At 34.9% G+C, this 17,541-nt stretch overlaps 2 protein-coding genes across 5 annotated transcripts in view; one reads left to right on the forward strand and one right to left on the reverse strand.

Annotated features, from left to right (window-relative positions):
• C2CD6 (C2 calcium dependent domain containing 6) overlaps positions 1-12,806 on the forward strand; it is a 128,081-nt gene extending 115,275 nt beyond the window's left edge. The window contains exons 17-18 of the mRNA XM_051990521.1: positions 540-8,417; positions 12,315-12,806. Coding sequence (XP_051846481.1) covers positions 540-8,417; positions 12,315-12,680 — 8,244 coding nt within the window. The 3' untranslated portion in view covers positions 12,681-12,806. The remainder of the gene's footprint in view (positions 1-539; positions 8,418-12,314) is intronic.
• Positions 12,807-16,731: 3,925 nt separating this feature from the next.
• The window catches only part of STRADB (STE20 related adaptor beta), a 50,849-nt gene continuing 50,039 nt past the window's right edge, over positions 16,732-17,541 (reverse strand). For all 4 annotated transcript variants that reach the window (XM_051983776.1, XM_051983779.1, XM_051983775.1 and 1 more), the window contains one exon: positions 16,732-17,518. In XM_051983776.1, the coding sequence (XP_051839736.1) occupies positions 17,375-17,518 (144 nt within the window). In that variant the 3' untranslated portion in view covers positions 16,732-17,374. The remainder of the gene's footprint in view (positions 17,519-17,541) is intronic.

The raw sequence follows: 17,541 nt of genomic DNA on the forward strand, positions 1-17,541 counted from the left end.
CCACATTTTAGTGCAGGTTAAGTGGAGCACATCAATTACTTCTGACACTTTGCCTTGAGGGCAGATGCCAAATGACTTTACATTGGTCTTTTTGAAATATTAAAAGATTATCAACAATATATTTTGTATGTCAGAGTCAACCTATGTAAGATATTTTTATGTTTATGAGACTCATTTATTTTTGAATCAATCACATAATATTATTAATGGAATTGATTTTTAAAATTCTATCATGGATTTTTTTGTTTAAAATATGCTGTTAGGCTTATGGATTGATTTATTAGATATATATGTACATAGGACAATTTTCCCTCCTGGGGAGGGAGCTAAGAAAATCAATATCAAAATGTCAATTTTTTAAATCAAATTTTTAAAGTTCTATAAAAAAGCAATACTTTTCTTGGTTATGCTTTTGAGCACAGTGAGCAGAAATATACTCAGTGAAAATTAGGCAAGGTTATCTTTTAAATTCAAAATATAAAATGCTTAAAATTTTCTTAGTGATGTTTATTGTTTTTATTTTGTTTTCAATATTACAGAGCAACAAACCCATCCTTATTCATAGGGGAAAGTTTGAACCTTTTTTGAGGAATATAACAGAAATTCCCATTAATGAAGACCATAAAAGAATTCAAAATGAGCCTGTTTGTTCAGTTGTTAAAAAGAATACATCAAGTGCGGAGGTTATAGAACATGAAGATCAAGACCCTCCTTATGCACCAACGTCATCAAGCATAACAGTTAATTCTGAAAATTCTTCCTGGGACTCAAATCCTGACATCTTTACAATCAAATCTTTCGACACTGAAGAGATAGAAAGAGGTCTATCAAGTCTTTCTTTAGAAAGTTTTGAAGGAGAAACAGCCTTTACTGTAGATATAGATTTGGTTGGAAAAGAACAGGAAAACCTCCTCTCAGAGCTGTTGGAGCTTAATCCAAGTTTGGAAAAATTGGAAAAAACAGTGGTTCTAAAATCAATTTTAAATGATGACTTGAAGGATCTTTCAGATGAATTATTTTCAAAACAAGGAATCCTTATGGAGATTGAGGCAGAAAAGAAAAGCCAGAGTTTGCTGACCTTAGATGACAAAACATTAGGTAGTGTAGAGACTGTTGTATTTGAGAATGATCAAAATGAAATCAAGATTGTGCATAGTGAACAGATTGAACTTTCTGGGAAGAAAAGTTCAAAATCTTCAAAAAAAGATCTCAAGATTGTGCAGAGTGAACAGTTGGGTGAACTTTTAGAAAAGAAAAGTTCAAGTTCAAAATCTTCCAAGAATGACCTCAAAATTGTGCAGAGTGAACAACTGAGTGAGCTTTCAAGAAAAAAAAGTTCAAGTTCAAAATCTTCTTTCAAAAATGGCATTAAGAATATTCAGAGTGAACCGTTGAGTGAGCTTTCAGGAAAGAAAAGTTCAAGTTCAAAATCTTTCAAAAATGATTTCAAGATTGTGCAGAGTGAACAAATTGTATTTTCAGGAAAGACAAGTTCAAGTTCAAAATCTTCTTTCAAAAATGACTTCAAGTTTGTACAGAGTGAACAGTTCAGTGAACTTTCAAAAGAGCTAAGTTTAGATTTAAAATCTTCCCCCAAAAACCTCAAGACTGTGCAGAGTGAACAATTAAGTGAGCTTTCAGGAAAGATAAGTTCAGGTTCAAAATTTTCAAAAACTGACCTCAGGATTTTACAGAGTGAACAAATTGAACTATTAGGAAAAATAAGTTCAAGTTCAAAATCATCCAAAACTGACCTCAAGATTGTTCAGAGTGAACAAACTGAACTATCAGGAAAAATAAGTTCAAGTTCAAGTTCAAAATCTTCCACAAGTGACCTCAAGATTGTACAGAATGAACAGTTGGGTGAACTTTTAGAAAAGAAAAGTTCAAGTTCAAAATCTTCCAAAACTAATCTCAAGATTGTGCAGAGTGAACAAGTGGGAGAACTTTTAGAAAAAAAAAGTTTGAAATCTTCCAAAAGTGACTTCAGAATTGTGCAGAGTGAACAGTTGGGTGAGCTTTCAGAAAAAACAAGTTCAGATTCAAAATCTTCTCTCAAAACTGACCTCAAAATTATGCAGAATGAAGAGTCAGGTGAGCTTTCAGAAAAGACAAGTTTAGGTTCAAAGCCTTACAAGAGTGACCTCAGTATTGTACAGAGTGAACAGTCAAGTGAACATTTAGGAAAGAAAAGTTCAATTTCAAAACCTCCCAGAACTGACTTCAAGATTGTGCAGAGTGAAGTGCTATGTGAACTTTTAGAAAAGTCAAGTTCCAGTTCAAAATCTTCCAAAACTGACCTCAAGACTGGGCAGAGTGAACAACTGAGTGACCTTTCAGAAAAGACAAGTTTAGGTTCAAAGCCTTACAAGAGTGACCTCAGTATTATACAGAGTGAACAATCGAGTGAACATTTAGGAAAGAAAAGTTCAATTTCAAAACCTCCCAGAACTGACTTCAAGATTGTGCAGAGTGAACAATTGAGTGAGCTTTCAGAAAAGACGAGTTTAAGTTCAAAGCCTTACAAGAGTGATCTCAGTATTGTACAGAGTGAACAGTCAAGTGAACATTTAGGAAAGAAAAGTTCAATTTCAAAACCTCCCAGAACTGACTTCAAGATTGTGCAGAGTGAAGTGCTATGTGAACTTTTAGAAAAATCAAGTTCCAGTTCAAAATCTTCCAAAACTGACCTCAAGATTGGGCAGAGTGAACAACTGAGTGAGCTTTCAGAAAAGACAAGTTTAGGTTCAAAGCCTTACGAGAGTGACCTCAGTATTATACAGAGTGAACAATCGAGTGAACATTTAGGAAAGAAAAGTTCAATTTCAAAATCTCCCAGAACTGACTTCAAGATTGTGCAGAGTGAACAATTGAGTGAGGTTTCAGAAAAGACGAGTTTAAGTTCAAAGCCTTACAAGAGTGACCTCAGTATTATACAGAGTGAACAATTGAGTGAACATTTAGGAAAGAAAAGTTCAATTTCAAAACCTTCCAAAACAGACCTCAAGATTGTGCTGAGTGAATCTTTAGATGAGCTTTCAGAAAAGACAAGTTTAGGTTTAAAATCTTCCAAGAGTGACTTCAAGATTGTACAGAGTGAACAGTTGAGTGAACATTTAGAAAAGAAAAGTTCAAGTTCAAAATCTTCCAAGAGTGATCTTAAGATTGTTCAGGGTGAACAGTCAGGTGAACTTTTAGAAAAGAAAAGTTCAAGTTCAAAACTACCCAAAACTGACCTCAAGATTGTGCAGGGTGAATTGCTATGTGAACTTTTAGAAAAGTCAAGTTCCAGTTCAAAATCTTCCAAAACTGACCTCAAGACTGGGCAGAGTGAACAACTGAGTGAGCTTTCAGAAAAGATAAGTTTAGGTTCAAAGCCTTACGAGAGTGACCTCAGTATTATACAGAGTGAACAGTCGAGTGAATATTTAGGAAAGAAAAGTTCAATTTCAAAAACTTCCAAAACTGACCCCAAGATTGTGCTAAGTGAATCTTTAGAAGAGCTTTCAGAAAAGACAAGCTTAGGTTCAAAATCTTCCAAGAGTGACCTCAAGATTGTACAGAGTGAACAGTTGAGTGAACATTTAGAAAAGAAAAGTTTAATTTCAAAATCTTCCAAAACTGACCTCAAGATTGTACAGGGTGAACTGCTATGTGAACTTTTAGAAAAGTCAAGTTCCAGTTCAAAATCATCCAAAACTAACCTCAAAATTGTGCAGAGTGAACAGTCAGGTGAACTTTTAGAAAGGAAAAATTCAAGTTCAAAATCTTCCAAAACTGATCTTAAAATTTTACAGAGTGAACAGCAGGTAGAAGAACTATTAGAAAAGACAAGTTCCAGTTCAAAGTCTTCTAAAACTGATCTCCAGATTGTGCAGAATGAACAGTTAGTTGAGCTTTCAGAAAAGACAACTTCAAGTTTAAAATCTTCCAAAATTGACCTCCAGATTGTGCAGGATGAACAAGTGGGTGAACTTTTAGAAAAGACAAGTTCCAGTTCAAAACCATCCAAAACTGACCTCAAGATTGTGCAGGGTGAACTGCTATGTGAACTTTTAGAAAAGTCAAGTTCCAGTTCAAGATCTTCCAAAACTGACCTCAAGACTGGGCAGGGTGAACAATCGGGTGAACTTTTAGAAAAGAAAAGTTCCAGTTCAAGATCTTCCAAAACTGACCTCAAGACTGGGCAGGGTGAACAATCGGGTGAACTTTTAGAAAAGAAAAGTTCCAGTTCAAGATCTTCCAAAACTGACCTCAAGACTGGGCAGGGTGAACAATCGGGTGAACTTTTAGAAAAGAAAAGTTCCAGTTCAAGATCTTCCAAAACTGACCTCAAGACTGGGCAGGGTGAACAATCGGGTGAACTTTTAGAAAAGAAAAGTTCCAGTTCAAGATCTTCCAAAACTGACCTCAAGACTGGGCAGGGTGAACAATCGGGTGAACTTTTAGAAAAGAAAAGTTCCAGTTCAAGATCTTCCAAAACTGACCTCAAGACTGGGCAGGGTGAACAATCGGGTGAACTTTTAGAAAAGAAAAGTTCCAGTTCAAGATCTTCCAAAACTGACCTCAAGACTGGGCAGGGTGAACAATCGGGTGAACTTTTAGAAAAGAAAAGTTCCAGTTCAAGATCTTCCAAAACTGACCTCAAGCCTGGGCAGGGTGAACAATCGGGTGAACTTTTAGAAAAGAAAAGTTCCAGTTCAAGATCATCCAAAACTGACCTCAAGACTGGGCAGGGTGAACAATCGGGTGAACTTTTAGAAAAGAACAGTTCAAGATCACCCAAAACTGACCTCAAGACTGGGCAGGGTGAACAATCAAGTGAACTTTTAGAAAAGAAAAGTTCCAGTTCAAGATCATCCAAAACTGACCTCAAGACTGGGCAGGGTGAACAATCAAGTGAACTTTTAGAAAAGAAAAGTTCCAGTTCAAAATCTTCCAAAACTGATCTCAAGATTGTGCAGGGTGAACTGCTATGTGAACTTTTAGAAAAGTCAAGTTCCAGTTCAAAATCTTCCAAAATTGACCTCAAGACTGGGCAGGGTGAACAATTGTGTGAACTTTTAGAAAAGAAAAGTTCCAGTTCAAAATCTTCCAAAATTGACCTCAAGACTGGGCAGGGTGAACAATTGTGTGAACTTTTAGAAAAGTCAAGTTCCAGTTCAAGGTCTTCCAAAATTGACCTCAAGACTGGGCAGGGTGAACAATTGTGTGAACTTTTAGAAAAGAAAAGTTCCAGTTCAAGATCTTCCAAGAGTGACCTCAAGATTGCACAGGGTGAACAGTTGTGTGAACTTTTGGAAAAGAAAAGTTCAAATTCAAAATCTTCCAAGAGTGATCTCAAGATTGTGCAGAATGAACAATTGTGTGAACTTTTAGGAAAAAAAAGTTCAAGTTCAAAATCTTCCAAGAGTGACCTCAAGATTGCACAGGGTCAACAATTATGTGAGCTTTTAGAAAATCAAAGTTCAAGTTCAAAATCTTCCAAGAATGACCTCAAAATTATGCAGAGTGAACAGACTGAGCATTCCGAAAAGACAAGTTCAAGTTCAGAGTCTATTAAAAAAACCATCAAGATTGTGCAGAGAAGGCAGTTAGATGAACTTTCAGGAAAGACAAGTTCAAGTTCAAAATCTTCTTTGGAAAATGATCTCAAGATCCTGCATAATCAGCAGAATGATCTTTCCCTAAGGAAAATTTTGAGTTTAAATTCCTTTTCAAAAGAAATACTGAAGGATGATCCAATGGAAGTATCTTCTGGAAGTCAAATAGAAGAAATAACAGAGAAAATGGAAAACTTCTATATTCCTATGACATATGATGAACCTGAAGATCGGCTAAGTATAGTAGAGGAAGATTTCTCAAATGGAAGGAAGCATAGTTTCAAAAAAAAGCACCCAGAAGAATATTTTCAGAAAAATTCAGAAGAAGTAATACGCAGTTTCTCAGTTGTAAGTATAGCAGAAAGTTTTGAAAGCCCAGAGAATGTGGCATTCATAGAACAAATTTCCTCTGAACCAAACATCACAGAACTGGACTTGGAGCATGGTATGTCATTGATGGACTTTCCAAGTTCACTAACAGTTTGGGATAGTGGTTTAGCTTCAACAAGTGAAGACTCTAATGAAAAACTTTCAGGAGTAGATGGGTCGAAGTCTAAATCTTTTGTGAGGCACATATTTTTACATGCATTTCCTTCAGATTCTTTAGAGTCTGGCATAGTCCGTGTTATAGAATTAGATAAAGACGACTATCACAGTCCCTGGCTAGATACAGATACCAGTCTGTCTGAAGAAAAACCTACAATGATGGAAGAAAGCTGGAACTTACCACTGAAGAAATCAAAAAACCAGTTCCTACAGGATAAAGATGATTTACCTCAGAGAGAGAAATTATATAGAGAAAAGAATTTTGAAGAAAAAGATCTCAATTCTGTTTTGGAAAGTGCAAGTAATTACATCATGCATAAACTTAGTGACGCAGATAGAACCCGTTTAAAATCTTTTGCAAGCAATGTCTTTAAAAATCTTTCCACAGAGAACATCCCAGAGCCAAAGATAGAAAAAGAAAGACAAAAATATTTTGTTCCAGGTGGTGAAAAAGACTTGGAAGAATTAGATGCTAACTCAATGAAGAGCATGGGTAAATCAGATGATTTAAATGTAAAACATGCTGCAGCCCCTAAGCGCAGCAGTTTTGAAGAGTTTCTATCAGGATCAGAAGCAGGCCATCTAAGTTCTGATTTAGGCAAACACATTCAGAGTTTTCTGGTAGAAAACCTTTCAGAATCAGGAAAATTCTCCAGCGGGGATTTACCAAAACTCTTTGAGAACCTTTATTTGGTAAACAATAAAAAAAAATCACCAACTTCTATGAAAACCGAACAGCTTCCTAAAGGACAAAATAATTTAAAAGATTTTCCAGAAACTATCCCAAAAAGTGTGCCTCCTGTGAATAATTCAAATCGCCCTCTATCTGGTGACAAACATTTAGAAATAAGATTAAGAGCTCTTTTAAGTGAAATCCTTGAACAATATATACTAAGTAACTATGCAGAAACCAAATTAACCAGCCAAAGAGAGTCTGACACAAAAGACCCAAACTTGCCTCCACATAGAACTAAAACTGTCCCACCATTTTCATATGAAGTAAGACATGATTATCCAGAAAGGAATTTTTCTGGAGACAGTGACATAAACAGAGATCTAACACAAGCCATACAAGATCTTTTATTTATTATCTCAGAAAATGAACTATTAAATCTAAAATCTGATTTAAGCAAACATCTTCAAAGCCTTTTCATAGAAAGACTGTCAAATATGGGACTAATCACAGAAAAAGAATTTCATACTCTCAATGAAAACCTGTCTTTGATTAATTCTAGCGACAGACCATTAAAATTTTTAAGCTCAGATCTGAGAGGCCTGAATCAATTTCTAGAAAGGTCTTCTGAAAAGCAAAGTTACAAAACTTTTCCAAGAAATATGTCACAAGATGATGAAAAGATTTCAAATATAGAACTAGCCAGAAAGTTGGAAAGGGAATATATTACATTGCATAATATTAAAAGAAGGTCACTGTTGAGAGATGATGAAAGGCAATACCCCAGAGAAAGAGTTGGAAAACAAGGTCTAACCGGAGTAAAAGCTTCAAGAAAAAGTAGCCAAGAGTTCCTACTTAACACTTCAGAAAGAATAACAAAATTAGTGTTAAGAAGAGAACAAAAAGATCACAATGTAATGCAGTTGCCACAAGTAGAGAAAACTGGTTTTGAAGAGGATTTCCAAGACCTACATGGCTGGTATAATAGACCCAAAACAAACCATTCAAAAGCTACTTTGAAAATCAAGCCTCTGGAAAAAAAAGAAAATTATAACATATATAAAGTGACTGTCAAGGAAAAACCTGAGTCAGTAGTCATACCAGGTGTTCAGAATTCTGAAGTCCAACCAGAAATTAAAGAATATTTATACAAATACAAGTTGCCCTCATCAGGTAACACCTATTCTTATTTAAATTCCGAAGATGAGGAAGAATCAAATTTGAAAGATTATTGTTATGGGAAGTCCAAAGAGAACAACAAAAAGAAGCCACTATTAACAGTTACACAGTTCCAGAAAGAATCACAAACTGTTTATGTTAAGCCAAAAGAAACTACTACTGAAAAATGTTCACCAACCCCACAATCCTTTGACCATATTAACAATTCAAAATCATCTATATTCCCAGAAGTCTTAAAAACAGAAAGCTTAAAGCCTAAAAATCGACGAGAAAGAGAGTATGTTGAGAAACAAAAACGACCCCTTTACAGGACAGCTAAGATTTTAGCAGCCTCACAACCTACCACAAGACTACTCCTAAGGAAATCTCCACAAAGGACACTGCTGTTTCCTTGGGCTGGAAAGAGAAATATACATGTAATAATGTTTTTCTTGATCTATTTTTTTTTCCATTTTTAGTAAAGGCTAGTAAATATTTCATTTTTTGTTCCCCAGGAATGGATGATTGTATGTGTTATGTGTATCCACTTGTGTGTATGTGAAAATGTAGTAAACTGACTGTCCCGCCTCCCCCAAATCAAATCATTTTTCTGACAAACATCATCTTATCTCACATAAATAAGACATAAAATTCCTTTCAAAGCTGTGCTAACATAAGAATTTGGATGCTTGTTAACAAATTTATATGTGATAACACATATTTAGATTTGCTTTGGATCTGTAGAGACAAGTGAAATGTATTGCCCTGTATTAGTTGTATTTTCATAAATCATTTTGTGGATTACCTGCAAAATTTTTAAAAGTCTGTTCTAATTTCTCTCTGCCCCCTATTATGAACCTGGGCTATCTTCTGCTGAAATTGATTTCGTTTTTTTATCCCTGCTATATGTAACTGTGCCATGCATAGTAAGACATTTAATAAATGCTTGTTTAATGGCTTAGGAATGCAAATTAATTTTTAATACTAATTAGTATCATTTACATGTATATAGTATTGCTACAATTTCCAAAGCATTTTGCTATCTTCATTTGCTCCTCACAACTACCCCTCAGGGACAGGTTTATCAAATCATAGATGAGAAACCTGAAGCTCAGATTGATTAAATCACTGAATCCAAAGACACACTGCTAATCATTGTTGGATTTAGGGCTAGCTTAGTGTTCTGTCCAATACAGCATATTATGTAGGCAACTAGCATTTTAAGTGGCTGTTATGTATGAGTATTGGATTTGGAGTGCAGGAGACTGTGTTCAAGTATCACCACCTCTACTTCCATTTCTCTTTGGGCCATAACTTCCCTATTTGTAAAATGAGATGATTGGACTTAATTATATCTAAACTCATTTCTAGTTCTATGAATTAGGGGGTTAAATCTGCTAAAGAACTAAGTGAAAAGTTTACTGATTGCTTTAAATTATCTATGTTAATTGCTTTCCTTCAAACACATGAATAATTGAGAGATGACTGAGAAAATTCTCAAGTACTAAATTTAATGTATATAATTTACTTGAGTGAATAAGTTTTCTTTGTTATATGTAAATTATCCCCTTAAATGAAAAATAATACTGATTTCAGAAAATAATTTGGGGAACATTTGGGGGAGTTTAGTTAATACATTTAAACTACTTTACATGAAAATTTTCACCCAGATTTTCATGTCTTATCTTGCATATCTTCCCATAGGAAAAAAAAAAAGTAACAAATGGGAGTAAGACTGAGTTCTGGGGGGCAGTAGGTGGTGAAGTGGATAGAGCACCAGCCCTAACGTCAGGAGAACCTGAGTTCAAATCTGGTCTCAGACACATTTCCTAGCTATGTGACCTTTAGCAAGTCACTTTATCCCAATTGCTTCAGGGAAAAAAAAAAAAAAAAAAAAAAAAAAAGAGTTCTGGTCCTAGAATTAGGGTCAGTCACACAGTACCAGAGCTTAAAGTGGGCAGAAAATCTCCCAATATAAGCTCATATGGTAGAGAGGAAATGGGAAAGTAAAGAAAGAGAACTTTTCCCAGTTTCAGTGATTTAGTGTTGTATATGTCTATTATGTGTGTTGATTCAGGGGAAAACTACAGATATAAACACACACACACACACACACACACACACACATACACACACACACACATATATGAAAGAATAGTGAGTAGAGAATCAGTCTTGAATCAAGAGAGACTTCAAATTCAAATTCCTGTCTCTGACACATACTGATGTATGATTATGGGTAAATAAATCACTTAAACCTCTCACTATTCTAGATAACCTTAAGATATTGCTAGATTAGTGTGAATAATAAGTTCCATGAAGTAGTATCATATATTAGATTGAAGGTGTAATTGTGTAAAATATGATCATTGATTTCATTTTCATTGGGTGTTATATAGTGCAAATTTGAATAATGCAACTACTTTATTTGCACTAATTGGCATTTAGCCCTTTGAGTTTCAAAGAAGAAAACATTCCCTGGGGGAAGGAATTTCCTCACCAGGGAATATCAATGAAATCCTAGGCCCAATCCTTTACCATAATGGAATCCCCTAAAAAGTTTAAATATTGTTACTAAATATAAAGTTTAATATCAGTCTTTTAAAGTAATTAAGGGTTTTGTTAAGTATCCTAAGATTTTATAAATAGTAGAATTTTAATGGTGTTTGACTGGGTGCTGTTGAAAGACACTGAGAAATATGCCTGTAATGTACAGTGGGAAAGTTAAATGAATCTTTTTTACTGAAGCACTGCGTAACTCAGTTTGTGTCTTTATTAAAGTGGCTGGCACACAGAATTTATTGTTAAAAGGACTTTTTATTAGATGACTAGCTGAACTCGAACTCATCAGGTTCTTCCTGTATTACCCAGAGGGCATCCCAGTATATAGGGAACTTGGATTTGGAGGAATACCCATTTGAGAGCAGCCAGGTGATGCGGTTTTCCATGCCCATACCTCTGAATTCTTAAGCACATCTATGTATTTATAATTATATTACTTTCATGAAAAATCCAACACTAATAAATATACTAATCCACTGACAGAACATATCTCTATATGTAAGAAAATAAATTATTTTCGTAGATGTCAGAATTGTATGCAGTATTGCACAGATTCTAAAAATTATATAAAATATTCAGTTGTATGTCATACATGGTATACAAGCAGTCACCAGTTTGCAATCAGGATGTGTTCTGGAAGTTTGTATATTGGTTATTTGAAAGTTGGGATGCTGCAGTTTATCATGGGAAAATGGGAATTTTATATAAAATTTTTGTAAATGTCTCTAAGAATCCAAGGCCAACCTACAAAAGCCAATTTAATCTACAGATAATGTGAATATCACTAACAGTATTAACCAAAATTCTGGTTTCTAGGATTCATCTAAATAGAGGAAACTGGAAGAACTTTTCTCCTCTGAAAAACTAACCAGTCATTTCATTTATAAATAGACAAAGTACCCTGCACCCTCTCTCTCCCAAAGCTTCTAATGCTTTTAGACTGCCCTAATCACTTCCTTTTCCACTCTTCACCCTCAGACAGATAGCACTGGGGCATCAAGACTAAAAAGTCTTATCTGTTGGTATATGTGCTTAAATAAATCATTTCAGCTTCTAGACCCAGTTTCTTCCTCTGTACGATGAGATTATTGAACTAGTAATACAGGATTATAGATTTAAAGCTGGAGGATACCTTGATACACATTGTTCAACCTTCTCATTTTACAGATGAGATAATTGAGGCTCTTAATAGTTAATTGATTTATCCAAGGTCACAAAATTACCTGGTTTTCTATTCTTATTCTCCCAAATTTCCCCCCAAAACCTCAGATTTCCTTTGTCTCTGGAAGGTAGTGATGGTGGGGGGGATGATGTGTATAAATGCTGGGTAATTTAAATTCATTAATCTTTAATTCATATACTTTAGGTGAAATATAATTGAAAATTTTCTTGAATTTTGGGTGAAGATATGAGGCCAAGAGCAGGTTTGTCCTGCCTGATTTAGTCCTCAGAGTCATTTTAAAAAAAATACAATATTTCATCTGTTTTCCACTCTGAAACCCATAGATTATTTGAAAGCATCAACTGAATCTCTATACCTCTAGTAGCAAAAATTCAGGGAGGTGTGGAGTAGAAGATTAGCAAGAAAACCAGTTTTTTTTCCCCCAGCATAGAGTTATCAGTCCATTAAGTGTGTTTGAAAATTGGGGACTGCCTATGTAGCATATATTATTATTCTCTATCCCTCTTAATTATATAAGCTATATTGCTTTTAGCTTTAAAAACTTAAGTTTAAATTATTAATTTACTTTGCTTTTATTTTTAATATTTAGGACTCTTCAGAAAACAAAAAGGAAGATATACATTTGACCTCATTTAAGCATCTTGAAAAAGCAAAAGCAAGAGCAAGGTTTGATTTGGGTAAAAACCCGGAAGATAACCAATTCACATTAAAAAATCTTGCAAGACCAAATACTGCTCCTGAGTTTAACAAACGATTGAAAGAAAACTTTGGGAAATTTACATCCCCACGGGTGGTTTCAGCAGGCTTATTTCATTTAAATGTTACAAACCCAAGTCTAGAGGAATATAATCAGAAAAAAGACCTAAAAGATCTTGAAAAATGTTCAATCATTTGTGATATTCTACAGTTGTTAAACAGTTCGTATGTGAAACGCAAGTATGAGGATGATTATTAAGTACATGAATCTCCTACTAATGAAATGTGTATAGGTCAGTCCTCTTATTTAGCAGCTCACTACAAAATTTCATCTTGTTAGAGTCATTGTTTTCACTGAAATACAAATAAACATTTATGATGCATATATATGTATTTTTATTTATGAGGGAACTATTGACTCATAGTAGTAATGGTTTGGAATTTTTTTTTAATGTACTGTTATTTATGTAGATATGATCTTGAATCTTATTTAACCAAGTGTTGGTTTTATCTAGGACTGGATTTGAATTTGACTTTTAGTCTTCTTCCACTTCAGGTTTCCAACTCCTTTTATTTACTGGGTTTGGGGCAGCAACTGATAAAGTTGTCTTAATACATCTTATCAGAAATCTGTGCTGAGAGGCAAAAGGCTTCCTCTAGCAGTGTTAAAAATGCCTATACATGTGCATCAGTAGTAAATAGATGACATTCAACTATTCTTCAGTTAATTACTGCCCAAATATTAGAAGCTTTCCCAATAGATCTTGAATTTGGACTGTGTTGTTTTCTGGAACTTGGTGGATAGCTATTTTGAATAAGACCCTCAGCTGACTTTTATGCTTTCAAAAAGCAATGGAATAGTACTTTAGTTGAAACAGTTCCTTTTTTATGGTATTTCAAATGATCCCAAGTATTTTAATGCAGCTCTTAGGTGTGCACAAAGAAATGGGGAGCAAATGTTTCTCCAACATGGGACAGTGTAAATGAATTCTAGTAGTTTTACATCACAAAACCCATTTTCTAAGGCAGTTGAGATAGAATAAAAAGTTGTGGCCCCAAGTCTTCCATTCACATTCAGCTGCAATAAATTTGCACGTATATTTCCACAATCCTGAGTTTTCCATTTAGTATCTGTAGATGGTCTTCCTGAATTGAGTCAGAAGCAGCTGGCATGCTGGGCCTTCCTGGGATGAGAGACAGAGTCATTATTACTGGACTCATTTTTGAAACCTTTTCACCTTGGTAAAAATCTGCTTCCATAGAAACATTGAGGTAAAAAGTCATTTATATTTTGTTATTTCAGGCAAATGTTGCTTTGCTTAATATGTCATCAGAGTAATTTATTTTAAATACAATGTTTTGAAAGACTATATATAGTATGAGTGGGAAGGGATTCAAGATCATCTAATCTTATTTTACAGAGGAAGATGGGGCACAGAGAAGTGAATCTGCCCACGATTACAGTTAGTGTAGTTTCTTAACTTCCAATACTATCAATTACACTAATTGCATATTTCTCCTCTTCTCTGAACATGGAACTGTGCTTTTAATTTTTATTCATTTTTCTAAATTCTAATTTTTTAAAATTTTCTAAATTGACATTGATTCTGCAAGCTTTGAAATGTGTGTACCTTTCAACAAATTGAAGAACTGTTTTAATACTAATTCTGGGAGTGCCTAATAAGACCCAGGCCCAGCTATTTTATCACGACAGTACTTCAATCTACAGTGGGTGACATTTTGTTTCTGCTTTGTAAATAAAAGTAATTACACTTAGGAGCCTCAAATTGGACATGGATGAATCTCCTTATTTAAGTTGCTTCTGTAACTCATAACAGGGAACTGGATAAATTACATGGATAAAGCTTGGTGGAACAAATTATGGGATCATTCATACCAGTGGATTATCCTCCTTCCCAACCCAGTCTGATAATCCCTTTGTGACAGACAGACCTGAGGAATAACAAATAGGCCAAAAGGTACTGTGCTTTCCATGTGTAAACTTAGCACTGTCATGCAGCTTATTGGCTCTAGGGACAAGCCAGGGAAGCCAATCTTTTTGTTTGTTGGTAAAGAAGATGCCATGGTCTATATCACCCCAGAGTCTGTAACAACTAGGAACAATTAATGAATCTCTTTCTTGACCCTGGTGCAATGGAGAGAAGAAATTCCTTTCCCTCCATTTTAAGAGACTGGGATGTGGTGCTTTGGGGTAGGGTGGAATGGAAGATTTCCTGGTGGGGTGACTTTCCACATTTGCACAGAAGACGGGAGAAGGGACAATAAATTATGAAGATCACATACTGATTATTTGAATCTACGGGTAATTAAGAGAGTCATTCTCAAAGAGATGGGGCCCTGAGCCAAAACATGATTGTATTCTGTTTAATATTAACTCACTAGGTCAGGACTGGGGGATGACCTGAAAGCTCAAAAGTTGTAATGTACTGTAATGCTAGCAGTGCTTCCTAGTGCATGTACACAGGCAGTTTCTGTCTGAGAGACATGACAAGAGGCCTGGATTATTAAGCAGAGAAGTATCTGATGACTAATTAATACAAATATTACCTATATTCAATTCAAACCTCTTGATTGGATTTGTACCTTTGTGTCAGCTCATAAGAGAAAATACTTAAATGAATACTCTATACATAAGCATGAAAGTCCTACAGCAGACATGTTTCTTCAAAAGAAGAGAGATAATGTAATCAAATTTTAAAAACATATATGCAATTTCTTCAGGTGACATTTTGTACGTCTTGGGCAAAGCTAAGAGTTATAGTCGATTACAAGACAAATCTTTAAATTGTAGCAATGCATCTATCAAAAAATGAAAATCCCAAACATACTGATGTAAACTGTGTCCCCCTGATCTTTGGGGCGGGGGGCGGGGAATGGACCTGGGTTAGAAAAACTCTAAAATCTCAACAACTCCTGACCTTTGGGAAGGGCCCCACTCTCCTGTTCCTAGGGGAAAAGCTCAGGGGATCTCCATCTACAATTCAATTGGAGATCTTGGCCTGGGGCATAATCACCACCCTTTATTGAATTGAAAGTCTCAAATTCATCTGGAGATGGCTCCCTAGCCTTACCATAAAAACCCAATATATTCAAAGGCTGAACCCCAAGTCTTTGCTAAAAATCCTAACAGGATTTGGCTCACTGAGAAGTTGTTTCTTCTCAGTGTAAACCCATCTTTGCTAATTTCTAATCAGGAAAGCCTACAAGTTGTTTCTTCTCAATGTAATAAACCCATTTTTTGCCACAAACCTCGCCTGCATTTGGTATTGTGAATTCTTTTGCAAGAATCTGCAATACCAGCCTGGAGATCTCTCACCCTTCATTTCTCATACCTCAACAGTACCACTAATGAAGATGAAATAAAAGTAATTAGGAGTTATTTTGCCCAATTATATGTCAGTCAAATGTAACAAGTTAGAAGAAATGGCAGAATATTTTTTAAAATTATATAAACTACCTAGAGGAAGTAGAATAGGTAAATACATCTTTTTCTATCAATTTGCCCTGATAAACATTTTATAAGTAGATCTTGCTGTGAAGTCACAATATCTTCCTGTAATATTCTTTAGCTTATGTCTCATGACTGATATAAAAGCTTTGATGGAAAACTAACACTTTTAATAAAAGGGATTAATGATAAAAGCTATAATATGCTTGTCACATGGCTCTGATCATAACACATTAATAGGACAAAAGCGCCATGCTATGTCACAAAGCTGATCACATCAGAGCTGAGGAGTGGATGGGCCTAGTGACTGGTTCTAAGGGTCAGCCTACTATTGTCATATTGCGAATGTATGAGAGAATACACAATATTCATGGGAAACTGCCCATGTAACATCATTGTGTGCTTTTTCATAAGCAATTAGGTGGGAACATACTTGTACATACCTTCTAATATGTCCATTAAAAATGATCTTCAACTAAATATAAACTTAGCTAGCCCCTTGAAACCATGGGTTTTTACTCTTCTGGCAATCAGATTGGAGAAGCCTATGAGCCCAATCTTATGTTTTAAATGTACAAAATAATAGGATTACAAAGGAAACCAATTATATTGAAATACAATTATCAAAATATTTAAAATAAGTCCACAGATCCTAGGTTAAGAATTCTTGCTCTAAGAGTCTAGAATACAAATCCCTGGAGAATTTAAGACAGTACTATATAAGAATTTTTACTTTTCTTAAGCAAATCTAGCAGTTTGTATAAAAACTCTTCTCAATTAGAAATAAAAACATCCTATGCTAAAGTTGGATCATATCACACAAAGGGAAAAACCACATTGATGGAATAAACTCAATTCAATGAATATTTATTGAAGCTACATAGGGTGCATGAATTTAACTTAAAAGTGCAACTAATTAGGTGTTTTTGAAATGGAAAAAATTCACATTCCTTTATAAAAATACTAGTGAATCATTTAATCTTAGGCTCAGATTGATTGATAGAGAATAGATACTGTGTCAGGAGAAGACAATGAAAAAACATTTTTTTCCTTCTACTTAAAATAGATGTCAAGATGAATTAGCCATTTCTCCCATGATAGAGGCCAAAAAGTTAGGGAAAGTAGAAGAAAAAATGTATTTGAAAAGTTACTGTCTTGTCCTCCTTGGAGGGCCTATTCACCCTGAAAGCAGCCAAGAACATGAGAAAAATAGATCAACATTACATATGGAGGTCAAGAAGGAATCAATCACAGTTTGAACAAAATACACAACTAAAGAAAGCAACCAAATTCTTAATTCTAAAAGTTTCCAGTACTTTTAGCACTTAGAGCCATTTGGAAAGGCTGCTAAAGAAAAAGTGGTTTAAAATTTCCAGTGCAACAATTGTGTTTTCAAGTATGGCTCTGGCACAGGTACTTAGCCAATATAGAGAAAAAGCAGCAAAGAGGTCAAGTAAATAGGACATAAGAGTGATCTGAAATCTCTAGAATTCCCAGTCAACGTTTTCTTCATCCATAAGAATATATTTAGGCTCAGTCCAGGTTGATACTGGAGGTATTGCCACTGGCCATTTGCTACAAGCAGGAGGCAGCAATGAAAGTATTGAATCCTGGGTCTGTTCTTTTATCTGTTTAAAAAAAAAAAAAAGAG

Source organism: Antechinus flavipes, chromosome 3 (assembly GCF_016432865.1).
Source record: "Antechinus flavipes isolate AdamAnt ecotype Samford, QLD, Australia chromosome 3, AdamAnt_v2, whole genome shotgun sequence".
In the NCBI taxonomy this organism is placed as follows: Eukaryota; Metazoa; Chordata; class Mammalia; order Dasyuromorphia; family Dasyuridae; genus Antechinus; species Antechinus flavipes.